Consider the following 23574-nt stretch of genomic DNA (forward strand, 5'->3'; position numbering starts at 1 on the left):
AGCTGGGTGATAATAATGGTGCCCCGCGTTCAGGCCTGACTCTAGACAGACACAGACTGACCAACCGTCTCTTTAACCGAGTCATATGGACTCTGAACAGACGGAGCGTCTCATGGTTTGTTGTCTGATTAACTCAAGTAAGCAACTGCCTCACTGATACACAGGAAAAGGCGGCGCTAATCAGACAAAACTCACCACCAGAATACACATATTTCCTGTCTTATACATTTGCATTCAAAATGCATATTTTAATATTCATTTGTTACTGAACCAAATCAAAACCATTTTTATTTGCACTGTCCTGTCAGCAGTTTAGACTTGAGCATGTGTGTGTTTTTTCAGGCTACTTTGAAGTGAATAACTTGAATAACTATGCATTTAGAACAGCTACTGTATGGGGAGCCACCAGTGACTGAAGTCTGTAAGACCACTGAGGGTATCTTTATGCTGCAGACAGTTGAATATCCAGAGCTCATTGCAAACTACAGCTCTCTGTGTGTGGTGACAAAAGAGGCACATATAAATACATGCAGACAAGTAGACATCTGTTAGCTTTTTTATTGTTTAACAAAAAAATGGTTGCATCATGTAAGGTAAGGTAATCTCTGAGCTACGTTGCAAAGAACAGAGTTGACTTCATTTTGTTTATTTTTCATCCCTGTAATGAGAAACGGGGTCTCCTCCACTTATGGAAGAATTTACCCCTGGTCAGACCTCAAGCAGGGTTATTATTGTGAAGTCATTTTCAGCATCCACATCATTTCCACTCTTATGCTCTCTTATAAGCAAGACTCTTGAGTGTTGTCTCACATTGTGCTCTGCAGTGTAGGCCTCCATCACTGGAAGATTTTTTTTTACATTTTACAGACATTTTTAGCACTGTGGACTATTAGACTGCCCTGCATTTCTGGCTCCGTTGTATTAACCATAATGTTGTGTGCATGTGATGGTGTGTGGTGTACATGGTAGCATGAAAATGTGTGACCCCACTCTCTGCAAGTTTTGGTATGATTCAGAAGCTAGCGTTGCTCTGGTTGGCTATGAGTGCAGAGGGAATTTGAAAGACAACCGTTTATCCCGCCCCTCGGATTGAGCCCTGCCAATGGTGAGTTCCCAGACCCAACATCTTGATGTGCGTCTGGCTTGTCAGGCTAACTAAAACCAGAAGCAACGACGAATACCTGCGCCACAGTTTGTCTCTGTGCGCTGCGTCCTACCTCGCAGTTTTTACTCTGATCATCACAGCGACAGTAAAACTGGATTTCTTTGTATTTTACATTTCACATGGATGCGGAACCATGGGAGTGGTCTGTTACACCACTACAGTATATTTAGTGTACTGATCAGTAGAAAATGTATTTTAAAATAGAAAACATTACACTTAACATTTTGTATTTATAATAAGTGTTGTAAAAAATTTAGCAACAGTAATAGCAGTTACCTTGTGTAAGTCACTCTATTAGCTGACTGGAGTGAATTCTCCAAAGGTCTGTCTGGATTTAGTGGGACATTAGTTGTACGATGACAATAAATGAACCTTGAACCATGTGCAGTTGAAAGTAGGGCTGAACGATTTTTGAAAATAATCTAATTGCGATTTTTTCCCCAAATATTGCGATTGCGATTCGATATTCGATTATTTTTTTAAGCTCTTTGTCTTCTGATTTATTGTTTCTTTGTTGAATAATACATTGTATAGTATGACCAACACACAATTACACACTAGACAGTTAAATAAGTAAAAACCCATACATATATATATATATATATACATATATATATATATATATACACACACATATATATATATATATATATATATATATATATATATATATATATATATATATATATATATATATATATATATATATATATATATATATATATATATATATATATATATATATATATATATATATATATATATATATATATATATATATATATATATATATATATATATATATATATATATATATATATATATATATATATATATATATATATATATATATATATATATATATATATATATATATATATATATATATATATATATATATATATATATATATATATATATATATATATATATATATATATATATATATATATATATATATATATATATATATATATATATATATATATATATATATACACACACACACACACACACACACACACACACACACACACACACACACACACACATTTTTTTTTACAATGCACCGAGAGGAGCTGCCTCCAGCCCCTCCCCCTCGTGAAGTTGTGTGCCGACACCGTCAACACTGCACTAGCTCAGAGAGGCTATCGTTACGTTAGCACTAGCTCAGAGAGGCTATCGTTACGTTAGCTGCTGCTGGTCTTGCCGTGGGATTAACTGTACTAATAACACCGTTGAAACCCCGCGGCCACGCTGCTGTGAAAGCTCCCCGAGCGTCATTTATCAGTCTGGTTGTTACCCCTCACAGTGGCAGCTCCTCCACTCATATCTTTATAACGGAGCTAACCGCTAATCGGAGCTAACCGCTAATCAGAGCTAGCTCGTTGCCAACCGAGCCTTCTGTTCTGCGTGCCTGTATCCATTAACTGCATGTATGGACTCGAGCCCGAACAAAACCCTTCATTTTATTAAACTGGCTGTAAAAGATTTAAACTTCAACTCAGAATTGTTTGAATGACAGAGATCAGCTCAAGGTACGGTGTTGCGTTAGCGTGCTAAGTTGATGCTTTCTCTGCGTAGTGCAGACTGATTTGCTCTCGCGAGTCATCAAATCGAGACCAAATCGCAGCCTTTGCGATTAGGAAATCGCGTTTTAACATATCGCGATATTATCGCAAATGCAATTAATCGTTCAGCCCTAGTTGAAAGTATAAATTATTATATAAATATTAAATAAATACAGTTTGAAGCAGAAATAATCAAAAACCTAGTTTAGGCTACTTGTTCTATTCAAATAAATGAAATCCCTTTGCTTGTAAATGTCTCCTCGTTTTCCTTTTATAAAAGAAAAATACCATTTTTGATAAATTTTTATTGCGCCCCTAAAATTCTTTATGCGCTCCTAAATTTGTCAACTTAGGAGCACATGCTCCTTGGGGAAAAACCTTTTTGAGCCCTGACCCTAGGTCATATTATGTTTGAGTGCTTCCTGTCAGCGATGTAATCTGGATGTATGTTAGTGATATGAGATATATGACAGGACTAGAGATGAAAAAAGATCAAATGAAGTTCTGCCTGAGGCTGCAGAGTAAATATCAGACTGGGAAGCCGCACGTCTGCACAATCACCTGAAAACTATGTAGTAAGGCAGAAATCCCAGCACTATGTTTCACTTTAATAGTCATCCTTGGTGTGGGGAACTAATTACTTGCAGTCCTGATCTGCAAGTAAATCTCCTACAGATTTTTCAGTTTTATTTCAAAGTAATGTGGCTAAAAATAGACCTTTAGCCAGAAAAGCTGCATGTGGAATGTGGTTTATTCAAAGTACAAAACAGTGCTGAAAAGTGAAAACCCCTAATCTCTGAAAGTAAGTTTATTGGATACACAATACTATGGAGCAGAATAAATATTAAACAGAACTGGCCACAAGCTATTAGCTTGAGCCTTAATGGCAAGAATACATGGTGGGCAGCCTCAGTAACTTGCAGGCACAGCGTATGTATGCATCATCTGTCACTGTCGTCTCCAGACCCTCTGACTCAGTACTGGAGCCTTCACTCATAGAACTGCTGCTATTTTCAGATGCATTTAAATAAGCAGCGTTGGTCCCTTGATGTGTGTCAGTCTGTCAGTCTTTGGTTCCGGCCTGCTGATTGAGAAAGGGGGAGGGGTTGGAGAGACTTTCCCCTCCATCAGAAGAATTCTGGTCCTTTTGGCTTCCTTTTTGCAGTTTACTCCCAGAATGCAGTGCGTGTGAGCCTGGTCCAGAGCTGTGGTTCCAGGGGCAGACAGGGAGACGGGTTTGGTCCTTACTAGCCTGGTCTGTGGAGTAAGTGGAGGTTGGATTCCATCTAAGAGCAAATAATTTTGGCTGTTGAACATCTGTACATTGCCCCTGGCAGTGTTTTTGCATTGAAATTTGTATTTCAAACAAAATAGTTAAGCTTAAGTGGAGGCAGTTACAATAAATGCTTTTTCCACACTATTATGTACTAAGTTTATGTGAAAAAGATACTGTTTTGACAACACCTGTCAGCTTTAGCAACATAACCATAAGATGGCTGACATGAAACAAAAGTCCCTTTACAGAGGAAGCTCCTCTAAAATGATGTTCCCTGCTGTTTCTCTCCACACATATAGTATACCTCTTGAGGTTCCTTCCTAACAAGTTCCAGCCAAGGCCTTATATTTGGAGTGTAGAATGCTATTTATAGATACATACCAAAATGGAGGCATTTTTACTTTTATTTGTTTATTTTTCTTTGTCCTGGGCACTGATCAGGTTACAGTGGTGGAGTGTGTGTGTGTGTGTGTGTGTGTGTGTGTGTGTGTGTGTGTGTGTGTGTGTGTGTGTGTGTGTGTGTGTGTGTGTGTGTGTGTGTGTGTGTGTGTGTGTGTGTGTGTGTGTGTGCTATAGGGGAGGTCTTATGGCCTGGTTCACAACATTTTGAAGAGATGAGATCATCGTTTATGGTGCTGGACTGGCTTTGTGCTGTGTTGAAACCATGTAGGAAAGCTGCTTTCCTACTTTTTGTTCACTGTACCATTTCTTTCTATTCTATAAATGCCCCTTCTTTGTCTTGAAAATAATGCAGGTAAAGGAGAGATTGTCCTTAATACTTTCTGTTTAAACAAATAAGGCTTCTGCCTGTAGAACAGCTCGCCAGCTCTGAAGAAGTATGTCACTTGTGAACTGGTCCAACTGGTTTGTCCTCTGTTACGTGTTCTTTTCGTGTCCCTTTTTTCTTTGGTCAGGCTTTGAAGACTATTTACTCTAAATGTCAACTTTGTTGCAGAGAATTGGCTGACACATTTCAGGCAATATATTGAAGTTACAGTATGTGTTAATTATAAGGAAGTATACATGTTTCTTGTCCCAGTGTATTTATCAGGACACTGTTAACAGAGACACATATTGTCATGATATGTAGGTAAAAAATATTTTTGGAAAATAATAAACCACATGGGGTTAAAAATAAACTCTGCAATTGCCTAAGTTATGAGGCACTTAATGGGGTTACAGGCCTGAAAAGGTTGAGCAATGCAACTTTAGTACTGCAGCATTTTAAATAAAATGATTTCATCATCAGAACGTAGCATATTACCAGTCAAATAGTAAAAGCTTGACTCAAACTTTCAAGGTTCTCGAAAGATAAAAAAACCCAAAATGGACAAAAAAGCTGTTTGATCAGAAGTCTTTTGACAACACCTGGGTTTCTTGCTCATACATTAACATCTCTCTTTTAACATCAACTCTTTTGATGTAATGTATGATGAAGATCAGCCTTTTTTTCAAAACCAAAAAAAATCTTCTAAAAACAGAATTAGTTAGTGAGGAGAAAATCATCTCCACATCAGCTATATAACCTTTAACTGAAGTCTAACCTCCTACTTGTTACAGATTCCTCTAAGTCCCCAGCCTCCTCCATGCCACTCTTGTCTCACAACTTCAGACAGGAAGTTCCTATCATCCGGAACCCTTTTTTTAACAGGAAGCAGCTACGACATGGGAAGTAACGGCAGTAGTTGCTTAGCTAGCTTCGGGCCTTGAGGGGTGTGGCTATACCAAAGTATTGTATTGTTGTTCAGGAAGTGCAGAGGAGTAGCTGGCCATTCTGTCTGCTGAGCCATTTCTCTCTTAGTTATGGGTTGCACCCCTTTATTCCTCAGCTATATTTGGTCAGGCTGGGTGGCATTGTGTATGAGTCTGGGAAAAGCTGGCATTACTGACTGTGTCATGCACACGTGTCATTCATTTCTCTCACACACACACACACACACACACACACACACACACACACACACACACACACAGAGTACACACACACACAGAGTATACAAGGGCATTACTGTAATCATACCATTCAGACTCATATTGAAGAGTAGAATAGCTGTTCCTTAAAGGCAAATACAGCTTACATGTAGCAGCATGCTGCAGGCCACTTCAAGCTCTATTCATGGTACTGTGACCACACCACAAGCTAAGGTTTGATGTGGTACCCATCTATACATGGGTGGAGCTGCTTGAAATGGCTCCAATTTGGTAAAACACCAGACCACAAGAGGAGCAAAACTTGTGTTCGGAAACTTGTTCTATCTATTTCAACCTCTTACCTCTTGACATCTTCATTACTTGACCTTGTCTTCAAGTTTAACATCTTATTGAAATAAAGTTTTGAAATATAACGGAAACATTTCAGTTTGTGACAAATGAGATGCATACATACTTGTTATGTATGCATACAGGGGGTTGACCAAATAATTTAGACTAATGAAACTGGATTTAAATGTTGGTTTTGTCTGAGGAAAAATGCTCTCATCCCAGACTAACTTGAATGAACAATGGTGAGATCACAAGAATACCTTTTTAAAGATGCAAACTGCTACCTAACGTAACAGGCGAAATAATTATGTTTGTCATTTGGTTTGCCCTTAGAATTCTATGTGACCGAGTCGCAGAGTAACATGGAGTACCAAGGTCACAAATGGGGCTTATTGTACTGTAACAGTGCAATACAAATATGGGCCAACAAGTAAGAGAATTGGGTAAATAGTATGGGTTACAGAAAACAAGAGGTTAAGATTCTCCTTTGGTTGAAAAGGCTTAACAGAGATATGGGTAAAAGTTTAATGCTGCAGAGAAGTTATAATTTGACTGAGTATATTAGTTTATAGTTGCATAGGTCATGTTGACATTACATATTGCAGCTTTATGTTCAATAGTCGAGTCATTTATCAGTTGTGACACCAAGCATGATGTATACTCTTGATGTTGAAATGACTTTGTGGTCTGTGATGTTCAAACTAAATACGCCTTAAATATGAGGATTGCTGAAATTCTTGCACTAGGTTAATACATAAAGTATGCTGTATTCTCCAGTGGCTCCATATGGATTTTGATATGTACTGAGCAGAATGACTCCCTCATAGCTTTCTGTGTTTATTCTGTTTGCGTCAACTGTTGTTTGTTAGACTTAAAAATCCCCCTTTAGATCCTAAAATATAAACATTTATGGTTAAAATAAAACATAAATTTAGGCACAGAGGATTTTTCTCTTTGGAGATTTGTCTCATGTTTAGTGATAGACCGATTTTATCGGCCGGCTGATATATCGGGCCGATATTTGCATTTTTACGTGTATCGGCATCGGCCAATACGCGGCTGCTGCGTTTGCTGATATTTCTTTTCCCTGCATTATTTACAGACAGGCGTTTACAAGTAGCTCTGTGTTGCTGGAGACGCTGCAGTTCACGTGCAGACCATGCGCTGCCCCTCCACCACTAGCACCATGGCAGTCTTAAATTACAAATCAAGCACTTTATTTCAGTGGCTACTTTTCATGTTTATTGTTTTCTTAAATTATTTAAATGTGTTGACAAAGGACATTTTGTGATGACCTGATTATATCTGTCTTATAATATGTCAGCAAGCAATGCATCATCAAGGCTGTGTTGTAGATGTTGATGAAAGCCTTTTACCCTTGCACAGTTAACCATACGCAGTGCACCCATACATATGATGCACATTGCACACATCATTTGGGTGATATGAATGTAAGATGATTGCAGAAGTGACACTGATATGTGTTTTTGTTATTATTTTTAAAGAAATGGCAGAGCAGATTCAGAAAACAAATCCAGTGTGGCAGGGTTTACATTTTTATGGTGTAAATTGAGGGAGCAAAAGCAGTATCGGCTCCAAATATTGGCTCAAGAAAATCGGTGGCCCTTATCGGTCATCGGCTAAGGCTGATGAAAAAAAAGATCGGTATCTGCACTAAAAAAATCCATATCGGTCGATCCCTACTCATGTTGCTTGCTTAATATACTTCAGAGTTAGTCCTTCTCCATCAGGCATTTATATTATTCTGTTGATCCCAGTGATGCAAAGCATAGCTTTTATCTTAAAGTTATGGCATGAAAGTGCCTGATCTGTTTTCCAACCTTTGCTAATATTAACAGTCATCTATTGCTGTACAATCAACCAACCACTGAAGCTATTAGGTTTTTTTGTCTCCCAAACACCACTACCACCCCTTTATTTCCACTATGCTGGCAACAACACAAGTCAGTTTGTTTTCCACTATAGTTGATTTACTGCTGTGTAGCTATCATGTGATAACTTGTCATCTGATATTTTTTATACAAGCTTTATGGTGTCAGAATTCTTGTCTTTGTCATTGTTTAGTGTCTTCTATATCTAAATCTGTAATTCATTTAGGGCTGCAGCTAAAAATAGTCCAAGTACTGTTCCATAACACAAAAATGTTAAATACAAATGATAATCTTTATAACAGAGAAAAGCATTATTAAATCTAAGTACCAAACAAATATAAATCCTCGGTCAATATCTCTGCTGAATCAACACAGGAAAGCTATTTTTACTTTTATCTATTTTTACCTTTATCTATATATTTATGGCTATTTAAGACCACTCTTGTAGGGCAGGACCCCCCCCTCATATTAATGAAGTATCTATGTTTTATTGACGTCTCTATGTTTTTAGCTTTTGTTTTTAGGTTGTTGTGTGGTGATTGTTGGAGCTTGTATTGCAAGACAAATTTCCGCGTACACGGACAATAAAGTTCTATCTATCTACCTATCTACCTATCTATCTACCTACCTACCTACCTACCTACCTACCAACCAGCCCCTCTAAGGGCTATTGACGCCGTTATTGTATGTCAAAGTACAAGTTCTTTGTTGAGAATTCAGTTGAGTTAAGCTTGAGGGCATTTAAGTGTAGTTAGTTGGTGGGATATAGTGGCGGCTTCAAGCAAGGTCAAGATAGAGGAGGAACTGTGTAGAGACGTTGTTGCATTCAATCACTGCCAACATCATGTGATTTTACCAAAGCATTTTTCACAATCAGGACAACAACAAAGTGATTATTTTTATCACTAAGTACCATTGGTGTTTTATCTCAGTATTGCAGATACCAGTAACTATATAGTTCATTACCTTGCTGCTTGTGTCTCTGGCTTAACCTGTAATTGAAGACTATATAAACTTGAGTTGGGCTTAAAGAACATGATTGATATAGCTGTGGGTCTAAAGTGTCTGAGGCTAAACTAGTGAGTGAGGGAGCATGTCCACCTAGAGGTATGATGAATGTTTGCATGAGCGCCTGCCGTTGCCCTCTGTGAATGTGGGAACTCTCTTTGTGACGGTTGGACTATTTAGACTCCCTTTGTGAGTGTATCCATGCTGTAGTGAGGTGTCAGTGTCAGGGCCTTGGCAGCGCCCGTGGAAACGTTAAACTGAAGCTCTTTTGAGCAGCTAAACTTTAAAGGATGCAGCAGTGCCTCAGTGTCATAGCAATAATGTCTAGTACCCAAGCGCCAGCTGTAGGTTTTTACTGATTACAAAAATGTTTTGTAGGCATATTAAAATGATGTAAAAAAAAAAAAAAAAAAAAAATACTCAAACCTTTAATGCTCTCAGATTGACATAGAAAAGACTTCTAAGAGTGACTACAAACATCAGATTGTTTTCTTACACAGATTTCTTTGTTTGCAAGTTTTATAAAAATAATTTTTGCCCCACTCGCTTGTTGAGACAAACAACTAATAAACTGCACAGTTTTAGAGACACTACCCTAGTTTGGTTTGTGTGTGTGTGTCTGTGTGTGTCTGTTAAATCAGGATGTGAGACTTCATTTGGATAGGTCTGGCTCTGTTAAAGTGGAAACGTACAAAGGAGCGGGCTGCCAGTGAAACCGACTCACCACAGAGAAGAATCAGTAAAGACAGCATTGTACGAAATGATCACTGGATATGCATACCCACAATATGTACACACTGCAGATTGCGGAGCACTTCTGCTTTCTGTCTCTCTCTCTCTCTTTTTATACTTTTCACTCTCCCTTTCCTCTTTTTTCTTTTTCTTCCATTAGCTCCTTGAGAGCAACCCCTATTACGTAAGAATGCAAATTAGACCTTTTCATGGACACGTTTTGAAAAGCCGTCAGTCCGCTTCCCCATACCTGCAAGCCTCCCAGCCAATCACATCAGCTGCTCACAGACAAGTTCGAATTCAAATGATGAAGTGACATGTTTTTCATTCCCTCCATGGTGCAGCAGCCTGGGCTTTGCAGATATTTCCCAGGGATTTGTGCTCTTGGTTGCAAGGTTTGTGGAGTGGGAGTACTGTGAGTAGATGAGTACTGTGGACAGTGGGCAGCATTGAGCAGTGAGACACTCTGGAGTATCCGTGCCAAAACACACTTACTGACCCTCAACCCTGGAACAGAAGTGATGGCATTGTACTTTGTAAAAACAGGCAACACCTGAATAAATAATTTTACACATAATTTTTTTGGCATCAGAACACAACCACAAATGCATAAAGACAAAAAGAAAGCGAGCCCAGTTAGTGGGTGGATAGGAGTCTTGTCTGAGCAAGTCCAGGTTAAACTGAAGATTAATAATTCTGGTCACGGACAAGAGACAACTGAGTATCTCTTTCAACATCCATGAACAAGCAACAACTCTTGCCTCATACTTCCCTCAGGTTTTAAAACTAATTCAAATTCGCGTTTTAGTGCACTGAAAAAATGAAAGTCGGTGCAAAATTATACTGGTGTAAAAGGGTAGGAAAAGTTTTAGAAAAGAGCTAATGCAAAACTTGCAGTCTGCTTAAGCAGCAGAAATGAAATAGGTCATCCTAAGAAATCTGTGTGTGTGTGTGTGTGTGTGTGTGTGTGTGTGTGTGTGTGTGTGTGTGTGTGTGTGTGTGTGTGTGTGTGTGTGTGTGTGTGTGTGTGTGTGTGTGTGTGTGTGTGTGTGTGTGTGTGTGTGTGTGTGTGAGAGAGAGTCCAATCAGCCTCAACACCACTGTATCAAATTCACACTGCAACTGCTTTGGAAGAAACAATGTGGCTCCTATTTAACATGCAATGAGTTAACTTCCCCTGTGGTGGCCTTTTGTTTTGTTTGTGTGTGTGTGTGTGTATCTGTAACCATGTGAGCATGTGCATCATGAAGAGAAAAGAGTACTTTTACCTTTACCGTATCAATGCAGTTAACGGGGCCCCTCAGTGAGGCCTGGTAGCTAGGCTCTGTGTACCCCCGGCTGGCTTAGCATTAGTTTAAAGCCCGGAGAGAAACCATGGTCCTCTTTCTGTCACTGACACCGCTAACTGCTGTCCCAACCTCATTTATCATCACTGACCCATGCTCTCTCTCTTTTTTACACACACACACACACACACACACACACACACACACACACACACACACACACACACACACACACACACACAGTTCCACCCCCTTCTGCCATCTCAGCTGCTGTTTAAAAACAAGTTTTAACCCCTTGACTCCATCTAGTTTCTTTGTCATGGTGATTTGTTATAATTGTTGTTGGTGACTTCAGTGAGAGTTCTCTCCACAACGCGTACCTCCTATGGCACAATTTTGATGCTAACAAGCACTCACCCGCCGTTAGCATTCCATTGACTGCCATTCATTTTGGCGCCACTTTGACAGCAAATAACTTCACATCTGAAGCGTTTAAAGACTTTATTTGTCCATTGTTTATTTCTAAAGAAACACGACAATGTATAAAAGGCTCCATTACCTTGTACCTCACGTTATGGCTTCGTAGCAGACATTTTTGTAAAAAATAGGCTAACGATTGTGTCATAACCAAGCGACTTACTGTCGCATAGTAGAGGAATTACCGTATAGTACAGGAGGAGTTTCGACTTACATTAGCTGTTTAAGTTTAATTACTAATGTTAAATAGCATTTTAGTTAGCAATAATTAGCCTGTGCGTATGTTATCTCCTTACATATACCTACGCTCTCCGTCTCTGCAAGATTGGGAATGATTGAGATTTCTCTTGGCACAGCTACCAGAAGACTTATAACTTTCAGACAGGTTGCTCACGTCACATTTACTTCTTCAAGCTCAGTTGGAGGCTGCGCAGTAACGCTCAGCTATCACTGGAAAAGTGCTTCTAACAGCCTTCACTGGTCTCCGTCCCGAGCAACGATCTATTGGTCCATTTATTTTACTGTCTATGGCTGATACATGTGCTAGATTGTGTTGCACCCAATAGCGCCTCCATATAAGTTTCGAAACTCAACAGAGGTCACAGTTGAGTTTCAAAACATCAAAACAATGTGCAGGAAGAGATTGTAAAATTTTGGGGGGGACTAGTGGGTGCTACTACAAAAAAATCGGCCAGTGTGTTTTTAACAGTCAAGACATAAAATCTTAAAATCAAGCCTAACATGGTCTCCAAGACACAACTCTCTGGTCCAAAATTACATGCTGCCATCCTGTCTCCCTCTGCGTTGAAATGTTGTCGTCTTTCAGATAATAAACCAGTTATGTCTTCGGCTCATTTGATGAAAAGACAAAGACAAATATAGAAGAAACACAACCACAGGGATGTTGCATTAACCTTCAGAAGTTGTTGGCCGATTTGGGAATGCACTGCATGCTTTTGACTTCATACCCTGAAACTTACCCTGTATTTTTGTCTCTGTTGTCCTGTTGTCTCTGCCAGGCCTTTGGAAACGCCAAAACCGCCCACAACAACAACTCCAGCCGCTTTGGTAAATTTATTCAGGTGAATTACCTGGAGAGTGGAGTGGTCAGAGGGTGAGTAATTAAGTGTGTGTGTGTGTGTGTGTGTGTGTGTGTGTGTGTGTGTGTGTGTGTGTGTGTGTGTGTGTGTGTGTGTGTGTGTGTGTGTGTGTGTGTGTGTGTGTGTGTGTGTGTGTGTGTGTGTGTGTGTGTGTGTGTGTGTGTGTGTGTGTGTGTGTGTGTGTGTGTGTGTGTGTGTGTGTGTGTGTGTGTGTGCGCATGTGTGTCCTGCGACCAACCACTCTCAAAAAGGCCTCCCACAAAGCCACGCTGCCTTAATCTGCAGTGCAACAACATACTGGGACATGTAAACGATTGTTTCTGTGTTCTGTATCCTCTTCCTGTAGCTCATCTACGGGGTCTTCCACCTCTCCATAGACTTTTATCTTCCTCTTTGCTCTTTTTATGGCTGGTCATGTGAATCCCCTTCTGTGCATTGTGTGTGTAGACTGAAACTTTCAACCACCAACATGTTCTTCCTTTTTCTCAGCAGTCAGTCTCTGGTTAGGAGCTGTATCAAAGTCTGGTCAGCTGTCACTCACTTCCTCATTTCCTCATTAGGAGAGGGGAACAGCTGCTCAATACAGTGTCTTAAAAAGACAACATGTTATGCTATACTAAGAGTCAAATTCTGAAGGGCTGCAGAGAATATTTGGTACATCACTCAGACTAAGGGCTGACATGATGAGATTTCTAACACTGGTGTGTATGCAAATGTTTCGTACTAGAAATAGAATTTTATTTGAACTGTAAATGCCTGTGGTGACAGCTGCTCAGCTCCATATTAAGTGGGCATCCCCAACCTGATAATCCCCTTATGGCACCAGGTCTCATCATGCTTTATTGAATTGCTTACCCTGAGAAGGGTCTGTAATCCAATCAGTAGAGTTGATTTTAGCTGGCTGATGCTTTTCTTTGGTACAAAGTGAACCCACTTAGACAAGGACATGCTGAAAACTATGAATATAGTCAACCTAAAACACCTTCCAGAGTTTACCATCACTGTACATGCTGGTGTAGCCTTATGCTTCACATCAGTAAAGTATTGGACTCAGAGGACCATCACATCCTAACAAAGGCTGCCTGTCTATCTCTCCATCTCCAGTGGCAGCCATTCAGACAGTCAATAGAGGAGATTAACAAAGGGAAGGCTGCTGTTCTGCCCTCCTCTGCTTTCTGAGCAGACTGACTAACTGACAGACAGGATGGTTTTGTGCGCTCTCTCTCTCTCTCTCTCTCTCTCTCTCTCTCTCTCTCTCTCTCTCGCTTTCTCTCTCTCTCTGTGGGTTTCTGTCCAGCTAATCCTTCCTCACTGGGATCTAACAGAGAGCATAACAATGAAAATAAACACTGTAGCAGAGGTGTAAAAAGGAGGTGGTGTGTCAGTGAAAGATGTCACAGCATGAACATGTACTGTATGTATGTTTTTGTATGTATATGTGTTGTGAAACTTACTCTTACTCTTCGGTATATGCTGACTGATACTGAATACTGTATAGCCAGTATGTCTGTTGGTTTTACTTTGCTGCAAAGAGGCTTCTGTTAACATTCCTGCACACATGTAGTCAGGGACGGACTGAGACCAAAAATCAGCCCTGGCATTTTGGCCCAGACTGGCCCACCACATAAGATCACAAATACCACCCGTCCTTGCGCTCCCCTGAATATGTATGTATTCCAACTCCTACTCCTTAAAACTACCAACGCCATGTAAGCAAGAAACAGTGAGTTGACACATTAAATATTTCAAAAAAGTGCCATTTATTAATACAATAAAACGGTATACTCCTCATCAGTGTTGGGCAAGTTACTTCCAAAATGTAATACATTATTGATTACTATTTACTGTCATTTGAGGGTAATTAGTTATATTATAATATTACTACTACTTTTGCGTTACTTTTGAGTTACTTTCACCAAAATAAAAGCGGAAGTATGTCTTGGCAGGTTGCTTGTGAATTTCACCACGGGATCAACAAAATCTCATCTTTATCCACTATATACATCATAATTTATTCATATTATTTTGAATTATTAATCTGAATCTGCAAAGTAACTAAAGCTGTAAAATAAATAGTTAAGTAAATCGTACAATAGCCTACTTGACTCTGAACTGTGGTGGACTATAAGTAGCCTAATAAGTAGGAGAAAATGAAAATACTCAATTAAAAGCACCTTACAATTGAATCAAAGTAGCCTACGGTATGGTTACTTTCCACCGCTGATAAAATGTAATGATATTACGTGTAGCAAGACTAAACATCAATTCCTGACATGTCAGTTGCTCAGTCACATTGCTGTCGTCACTGACAGGACACAGATGTTGTCAGTTACCGTCTGGTTCTGGCTCTGACCACGGGAACAGTGGCGGGACAGCTCGCTTCAACGCAGCGTAAAAATGTATCAGTCTCTGCAGTCATTTCAACCACCGAAATGTTTCGCGGTGTTGGTGAATTCTTAAAAATAAAACTCCACTAAATGTCGGGTTAAAATGCGTCGTAACTTGTGTTACTGAGATTGTAACGGGTATAATATCACCAACATTTTATTAATAATGCGTTATATTACTGCGTTACAGCAAAAGGGAATACATTACATACTGGAATTGCGTTACTTTTGCAACGTGTTACTCCCATCACTGGTTGTAGTGTTATCATCAACAGTTTGTCCACCACTTGTTTTTGGCTCAGTTTTATCAAGGGGCAAAGTGTTTTAAAGGGAGTTCTGCTTACCGTAGGTTCTACCCTCACTCCCTCATCTCTGTCCCTCTCCTCCTGAGTCTCCTCCTCACTGTGCATGCCACTGCCGCCGACACCGACACCAGCACCACTATCATCAGCCACGGGAGCTGATGAAGGTCCTGCTATTGCCGAAAACATGTCTGTCAATTTGACACATTTGGCAGCGTCTGCCTGAAGGGCCCGTTTCTTTTTCTCACGCAGCTTCTCTGCACCTCCTTTGCATTTCTTCTCCATGATCTCTATCACTATTGTAGCCTGGCAGATGCACACTGAAACTGCATTCAGGCAGAAATCCCAGAGAGGGTGCTGTTTAAAGATATGATTGGGCCAGTCCAGTGTCAATTAAGAAAACAACCAATGGGCCGCTGAGCTACGTGTTTCATGGGCCGCATCTGTCAGGAAAAAAAAAACCTAGCCTATGTGATATTTTTGACTAAAGTGTTTTGGGCCAGCCCCGTGTCAATTGAAAAAACAATTGTCCGCCGATCTAGGCCTACCACTTTTATGGGCCGGTTCATGGGCCGGACAAAAACTATAAATAAAAAAAAGTGTCAGCGGTCGGCCCAAAAAGCACGTCTGCCCCCGGGAAAGTGCCCATTATGCCAGATGGCCAGTCTGCCCTTGCATGTAGTGTTCTCCATTAGATCAGCTTATATGGACAGACATGAGCTCATTCTAACTTTTAGGAAGCTATCACATTCACATTCACATATATAGATATATATACATATATACACACTTACCACAAGTTCAGATGCCTAGTTTGGGGGACTTCTGCTTAGGTTTTTCAAGAAGCAGCATCAAACAGTAAAATCTTACATAGCCTGATTCTGTATGTATGAATTCATAGATGTTTCAAAAGCCTTTGTCACTGTTGATGTGACGCCTAGAACTGGTTCAAGGGGCATTTATCAGACAGACATCAGTGTGTCAGGGTAGGGACAGCCTAATGTGAATTCCTGTCAGTTACTCAGTATGCGGCGCAAGGCTCTGTGTTGTCCAAAACATCTGATACATATTTATACATATACATCTAAAACTTGCGTGGTAAAAATGTACCCACTGTAAATTAGTCAGATAGTATTTGCGGGTGTGACTTTTCATGACACCTACAACAAATCACACCCCAGCATTTGTTATATCTATAAAAGTACATTGCAGTACTGCAGTGCATACTATTCTGAGAAATATACAACTCAAACTAGTGGATCTATGTAGTAGATGTATGTACTTGGTCTCAGTTAATGAGTCTATAGTTGTGGCTGCAGTTTTAGCAGATTGACACAACTATGTTTCTCACAGAACAGCTCTATTCTTAGCTCAGTGTTGTTTTTGCCTGGACATAGAAAAAAACAACCCTTATAAAATTTGATTTAGACAACTTTATGGCCTTGGCCTGGTGGAGTGGGTAAATACCACTGCTTTCAGTGCATATTTCATGACTGCAGTGGTCTGAAAGCATACCTCTACCCCCGCAGTAGCCTTCCAGTCTCCTCTTTCAATCTATAGTATACAAAATAAAATAAAAATAAAAAAGAAGCTGTCTGTCTGTGGTCGTGTGTGTGTTGCTATGTGATGTGCTACAATACATCTGATCGTATCTGAAGGCTTTGTTCACTCTTTGAATGTTCTGACCATCTGTCCTTCCCTTTCTGCTCCTCCCCTCATTTTTTATTGCCAGCCCACTTTCACATATGACCTGAAAAACACACACACACACACACACACACACACACACACACACACGCACGCACACACACACACACACACACCCACACACACACACACGGACAGAGCTTACTGACCTTTAGTGTTAAGTTATTCATCTTCTTTGTCTTTCTTCTTACCCTTTTTTGTTGTCCTCTTCCACTCCCCCCTCCCTCTCCTCTCTGTCTTACAGGGCTGTGGTAGAGAAGTATCTGCTGGAGAAGTCTCGTCTGGTTTCCAGAGAGAAGAACGAGAGGTGAGGAGGGAGAGGGTCTTAACTTTTAACCCCCACTGACCCTAATGGGGTCCTCTGTACAAACATGGGAAGCCTCTGATGGTTGGATATGAAGTTCAGCTTCAGTCTTTGGTCTTTGACTTTAGTGGTTTATCTGCTGAAACACTTACACATACATGTACTCACATATGCCTAGACACTCTAGAGTCTAGATTGAGTTATTAGCCACCTAAATGCTTTATTATGAACACGTTAATACTAGCATTAGCTATGTGTCCATAGTGAACTGAATAACATTACCCACTGATATCAAAGTGGACAGTGTGGACACTTAGTAGGACTTAGTGACCTATGGTTTGTGTCAGTTGAGAATGAACTATTGCTATACAAGCATAAGGAAAAAATATCACTTTCCTGTCCTCCCTCACCATGTCATCGCTCACTCTTCCTTCAAGTCATGCAAGCCTTTGTTACTCACTGGGACATTCACTACCGACTAGACCATGGGTCTGTTGCGACTTGTGTGACTAATGTCCAAATAAATATTTGGGCTTTTCTCATAAATTAGAAATGTGGGGGAGTGAGCAAATCCTCCACTTTCATTTCATTTGCAGTGATATATATTACTGATGAATGAGTCAAACAAAGAGACATATTTTTATTACCCTCAGTTTAAACTGTTACATTAATGAAGCCAATAAAAAACCTGACTTTAATAAGAATGTTTGTTTCCATATTGACTGTAGACACCGCAAAGCTATAGCCACGAGCAGCTCAGCTGAAGCAGTTGAGGCCTTGTATATAAACACACACTGTAGCTGTTGTAATTGGGAAGAGTGTTACACATTCACGTTTCCTGTCCAGATTTTACCAGCTAGTTTTGGAAAATGTAAGTCACCTATTGACAAGCCCGCCTCATAACCTTCAGGCTGCTAACTGTCTGGACATTGTACTGTTAATCACCTAGCCTACAGTTGCTGTCTACAGTGCATCTTGCCTATCTAGTCAGGGAGTGACTCGACTGTATGATGTAATTATTTCTTCCTGATAAGTGTGGAAACTCATTACTCCTGTGTGCTTTTACAACAAAGCTTTGTCGACTATCTACCTACCTGCCCACTGATAGCATGAGTGGAAAACTGATATCATTGAGCTCCAGACATTGTCTTTTTTTCTGTTAGGTTTTTACAATGTGTTGACTCTTGGTTTATCACCAGAACTTTATCACCCCCTTTTTTGTGCCTGTAAACATCGAGCTCATATCCACCGATAACTGCTCACCACATAATAAAACAAACAAATGATGGCTGCATCTAAAAATAATTGCATCCTTTTTGACTATCAGTTTAAAGATAATTTTCTTGCAGTAATAACTTAGTGTGAGTACAGTTTGTGTGTAGTACAGACTTCAAGAATGATGTGTGTTGTTTCTCAAGGAACTACCACGTGTTTTACTACCTGTTGTTGGGAGCTTCAGAGGAGGAGAGGAAGGAGTTCAAGCTGCTGCCGCCTGAAGACTACTTTTACCTCAAGCAGGTACAGTACTGCTCCCCTTTCCCCATCACATCCAGCAGTTTGTCTATCCAATTGATATAAACGGCAAACATATTGATTTGTCACTTCTTTCACTGCCATTCTACTCTTTTTAGTCTACTCAACCCCAGTGAATAACCCTCCAATTGTGTTAATGAACTATAACCCGTAGGGCTGGCCAACATATCGACGTTATATCGATGTCGCGATATGAGACTTGATAACGTCTTAGATTTTGGATATTGTAATGTGGTTTTTACAGGCTGCATTATGGTAAAATTATGTAATTTTCTGAACTTACCAGACTGTTCTAGCTGTTCTATTATTTACCTTTGCCCACTAAGTCATTAAGTAATTTCTGGTGATTATTTATCAAAAATCTCATTGTATGAATGACATTTTGTCAAAGCACCAATAGTCAACCCTACAATATTGTCGTAATATCGACATTGAGGTATTTTGTCAAGAATATCGTGATATTTGATTTTCTCTATATCGCCCAGCCCTAACCCGTTGTTGTGTGGGATTTGACATTTAAGATAACAGTGTAATTCACTGTGAGTGGACCCTGTATTAATGAATGACTGTCAAGCTTTTAAGCCGCTCTAAACACTGCCAGCTCACTTCGCACATGTGCACTGCATGTTAATGACTAAGTCTTTCTTCTCTTGCTCCTTTTCATTGACCTCTTTGTTTCACCTTTTTGTTTGTACATTTTGTGTTTTTGCTTTCTTCTTCTCATCTGTATACACCCCTACTAACTGTATGTATTTTCTCTGTAGCAAAACTTTAAGATAGAAGATGAAGAAGACCTGCGTCATGATTTTGAAAGGCTGCAGCAGGCAATGGAGATGGTTGGCTTCCTTCCCGCCACCAAGAAGCAGTAAGTGAATCATGAATATATCAACATGTTTGATATATTGAGTGTAATGCAGGAAAGAAACATAATGTTCTTCCAGACATTTGAAGGGATACTGTTGAAAATCCATCCTGAAGCATTTTTCCACTCAGTCCTGGAAACGGAGATTATTTTGGTCTGAGCATTGAGTCACATTACCAAAAATATAAATTACAGCAAAGAAACTGTTTAGAGCACCAACAGCACAACAATAGCTGCATCTAATTAGCTAATGTAGCAGTTTATTAGAAACAGTGTCTAGCCCGATACAGTATTTCTATGTGTAACATTGTTCCCGCATTTGTCATATATCTCCATTGTCACTCTTGCTTCCATCTTACACAATTTTTGTGCCTGTGTTGCAGGATCTTTTCTGTGCTTTCGGCCATCTTGTATCTGGGGAACGTGACCTACATGAGGAAGTCGACCGGCAGAGACGAGGGGTTGGACGTGGGACCACCAGAGGTCCTGGCTACACTCTCTGACTTGCTGAAGGTAACGTGTTTGTTTCTGTGCAACTCCATACTTCACTGTGTCTGGCGAGTTGTCTGTGACTGTCAGCAGCATGAACCTGTGTGGATTTCCCTCTCAGGTTAAAGAGGAGCTGCTGGTTGAGGCGCTGACAAAGAGGAAAACGGTGACCGTCAACGACAAGCTGATCCTCCCTTACAGCCACTCTGAGGTAGGCACCACCCACAAAAACATCTCTGCAACCTGTCATTACTACAATAGTGTCCAACTGCACACTAATTGGTGGCCTTGTGTGTCTGTTTCTTCCTTATGCCTTTCTGCTTCTTTATTGATACCACACCTACAGTAGATCTCTTCTTATTGTCAGCGTATAATGTTCAACTTTTCATGTTCTCCTTTTCTCTGTTTGGCCTCTGTCAGACTTTTGTTGTAATATAGTATGATTCCAAAGCGCACTATGAAACAACACTTTTGCTTCTGTTCTGTTAAGCTTATTGAAGTTTGCCTCACAATATGCTTCATCCCCTCTTTCTGTCATCAGGCTATCACAGCCAGAGACTCCATGGCCAAATCTCTGTACAGCGCCTTGTTTGACTGGATCGTCCTACGCATCAATCATGCACTGCTTAACAAGAAAGATATGGAGGAATCTGTTCCAGTAAGACACAAACGCACACACACTCACACACACAAATAGTGAAAATTAGAGTTTTCCTCTGCTGACATACCTGAAGGAACTTTATTTTGATGACAACACTGACGGAAAAACACTCTACATCATTAAATGCTATAAATATTATTTTTGAGATGATGGTTGGTATGCATTCCCCTTCCTGCTCCTCACTAGTGTTTGGTTCGTCCTATTTCCCAGTGTTTGTCCATCGGTGTCCTGGACATTTTTGGCTTTGAGGACTTTGAGACCAACAGCTTCGAGCAGTTCTGCATCAACTATGCAAACGAGCAGCTGCAGTATTATTTCAACCATCACATCTTCAATCTGGAGCAGGTGAGTGGTCTCGTTTTTGTTATGCCTCCTTCCAAATCTTTTTACATGACGCACCAAACAACGCACCATCAGTGGATTTGCTCCCCTGTGATTCAAACTTAGGACTCTCTTCTTCTGCTCTGTGTTTATAATAATGACTACTTAAAAGGTGACTCATCCAAACATTTGCTCTCTGAAGGGAGAAAAAGTTACATGCCGTTCACGCTAGTTTATCTTATCCTTCAGAGCCCGGTGACAACAGGAATACAAAGTTAAATTTGTTGTTTAAAATATTTAGTTATTAAGTCAAACTGGGGAAAACAGTAACTGCTGCATATTTTAGCATACACACTATAATAATTACATCTGTTATTAGTATTTGTAATTTTTTTTTAACATTTGAGACCAAAAGGTTAAATATTTCAGATAAGAAAATCAACAGTAAAATGGGCAAACATCCTAACATGACTTGATTTCACCAATGAGCTTGTTCATCAAAATGTTCTGTCCTGCCTCAACCAGGAGGAGTACCAAGCAGAGGGAATCACCTGGCACAACATTGACTACACAGACAATGTGGGCTGTATCCATCTCATCAGCAAGAAGCCCACTGGCCTGCTCTACCTGCTGGATGAGGAGAGCAAGTAAGAACAGCTACAGATGATTCACACGGTTTCATTCATGTCTCATGGCTGGGATTAGGAATGAGGTTTGTTTTGATTCAGTTGAAGCTGTCTATTAATTTGTCGCTGTTTCTATTCATCCCTCGTGTCCCTCTCCTTCTCTCAGCTTTCCCCACGCCACAGATGAGACATTACTAGCCAAATTCAAGCAGCAGCACCAGGGGAACAAATACTTTGTCCCCACACCAGTCATGGAGCCTGCATTCGTCATTCGACACTTTGCTGGGAAAGTCAAATATCAAATCAAGGTAAGGAGGACAGACTGAGAAGATTTCAGGTAACGAAAGCAAAAAGGTTTAAATAATACTAGATGTATAATAGATATGACTGAGACCATTTGTTTGTGTGTTGATGGCGCAGTTTTTAATCTTCTTGGTATATTTGACCTCACCAGGATTTCCGGGAGAAGAACACAGACCACATGCGTCCAGACATTGTGGCGTTGTTGCGGAGTAGCGACCGTGCATATGTGCGGCAGCTTATCGGCATGGACCCAGTGGCCATGTTTCGATGGGGCATCTTGCGCGCCACCATCAGAGGCATTGCTGCTTTTAACGAAGCGGGCCGCTCCTGGGCCACCAAAACTTCAGGTACATTATTGGTGTAACAGGGCCAGCCCATCTGGGTGAAATAATTCTTTCTCAGCATTCTTTTTTGTTTTTGTAGTTAATAGCTTGCTGACTATCGGAATTATGCTAATGCTAAACAAAGACTAATATTCTTTAGCAGTCAGTATTAAAGGTAGTATTGATGAGACACAAAAGTACAGTGTTTTCATTATAGGTAAATAGATTACAGTACATTTACAAAAGTGTCTCACACTAGCTGCCATCACTTCACTTGTGCAGCTTATACCACAACTTCAGAGTGCTGCAGTTTTTCTGCCCTGTAATTAGCCTCTCAGGTCAACACATAGAGGAATATGGAGAAATGTGAGGCTTCTGGAGATTTTGATATTTTCAAAATTATTTTTACTATTTTGGTGCCATCAGGCATAGCCCATTGACGTAGGAGCCTTTATATGTGGATTAACAAGAATAAATAAGGTTTAAAAAATATTGCTGCAGTCATGGGACTCAGATCATATTTTAATCTACTTAAAGGCTATTAATGATAAATACATTCTTTTACTCATTAATAATACGTATGAATTGTGTTTTTTTTTGTTTTAGGTGTTGTCCGTCCAATCTCCAGAACTCCTTTAGGAGAGCTTCAGCGATCCAATGCCCCAATAGACAGAATGTACAAGTAAGTAATGAACATGATTGAATATAAAACCAAGAATTTTTTGTTGGGTTTGGACAGGTGTTCTAACTGTCAGGTATGTTTCCTCTGGAGGAATCTGTCTGCTATGTTACCTCTGGTTTACTTTGTGATTAATAACTCAGTTACTTTGCTTTCATTACTCACTCAGACTGGTTATTTTAAATAGGATCAATATAACATACAGCCTTCATGAAGCTGCATCCTCTCCCCCACTTAAAAACTGCATAGCAACATATTTCCTGTTTGATGCTCCTTTTTGAAGGCAAAGGAAATGTTTCAAATGGTTG

At 40.0% G+C, this 23574-nt stretch overlaps 1 protein-coding gene across 1 annotated transcript in view; it reads left to right on the forward strand.

Annotated features, from left to right (window-relative positions):
- Positions 1-23574, forward strand: part of LOC114561648 (myosin IXB) — a 64208-nt gene that overhangs the window by 22971 nt on the left and 17663 nt on the right. The window contains exons 5-16 of the mRNA XM_028587717.1: positions 12689-12783; positions 17410-17472; positions 18888-18987; positions 19767-19867; positions 20248-20377; positions 20475-20564; positions 20895-21011; positions 21225-21359; positions 21861-21982; positions 22128-22269; positions 22416-22611; positions 23194-23269. Of these exons, the coding sequence (XP_028443518.1) occupies positions 12689-12783; positions 17410-17472; positions 18888-18987; positions 19767-19867; positions 20248-20377; positions 20475-20564; positions 20895-21011; positions 21225-21359; positions 21861-21982; positions 22128-22269; positions 22416-22611; positions 23194-23269 (1367 nt within the window). The remainder of the gene's footprint in view (positions 1-12688; positions 12784-17409; positions 17473-18887; positions 18988-19766; positions 19868-20247; positions 20378-20474; positions 20565-20894; positions 21012-21224; positions 21360-21860; positions 21983-22127; positions 22270-22415; positions 22612-23193; positions 23270-23574) is intronic.

Source organism: Perca flavescens, chromosome 9 (assembly GCF_004354835.1).
Source record: "Perca flavescens isolate YP-PL-M2 chromosome 9, PFLA_1.0, whole genome shotgun sequence".
In the NCBI taxonomy this organism is placed as follows: Eukaryota; Metazoa; Chordata; class Actinopteri; order Perciformes; family Percidae; genus Perca; species Perca flavescens.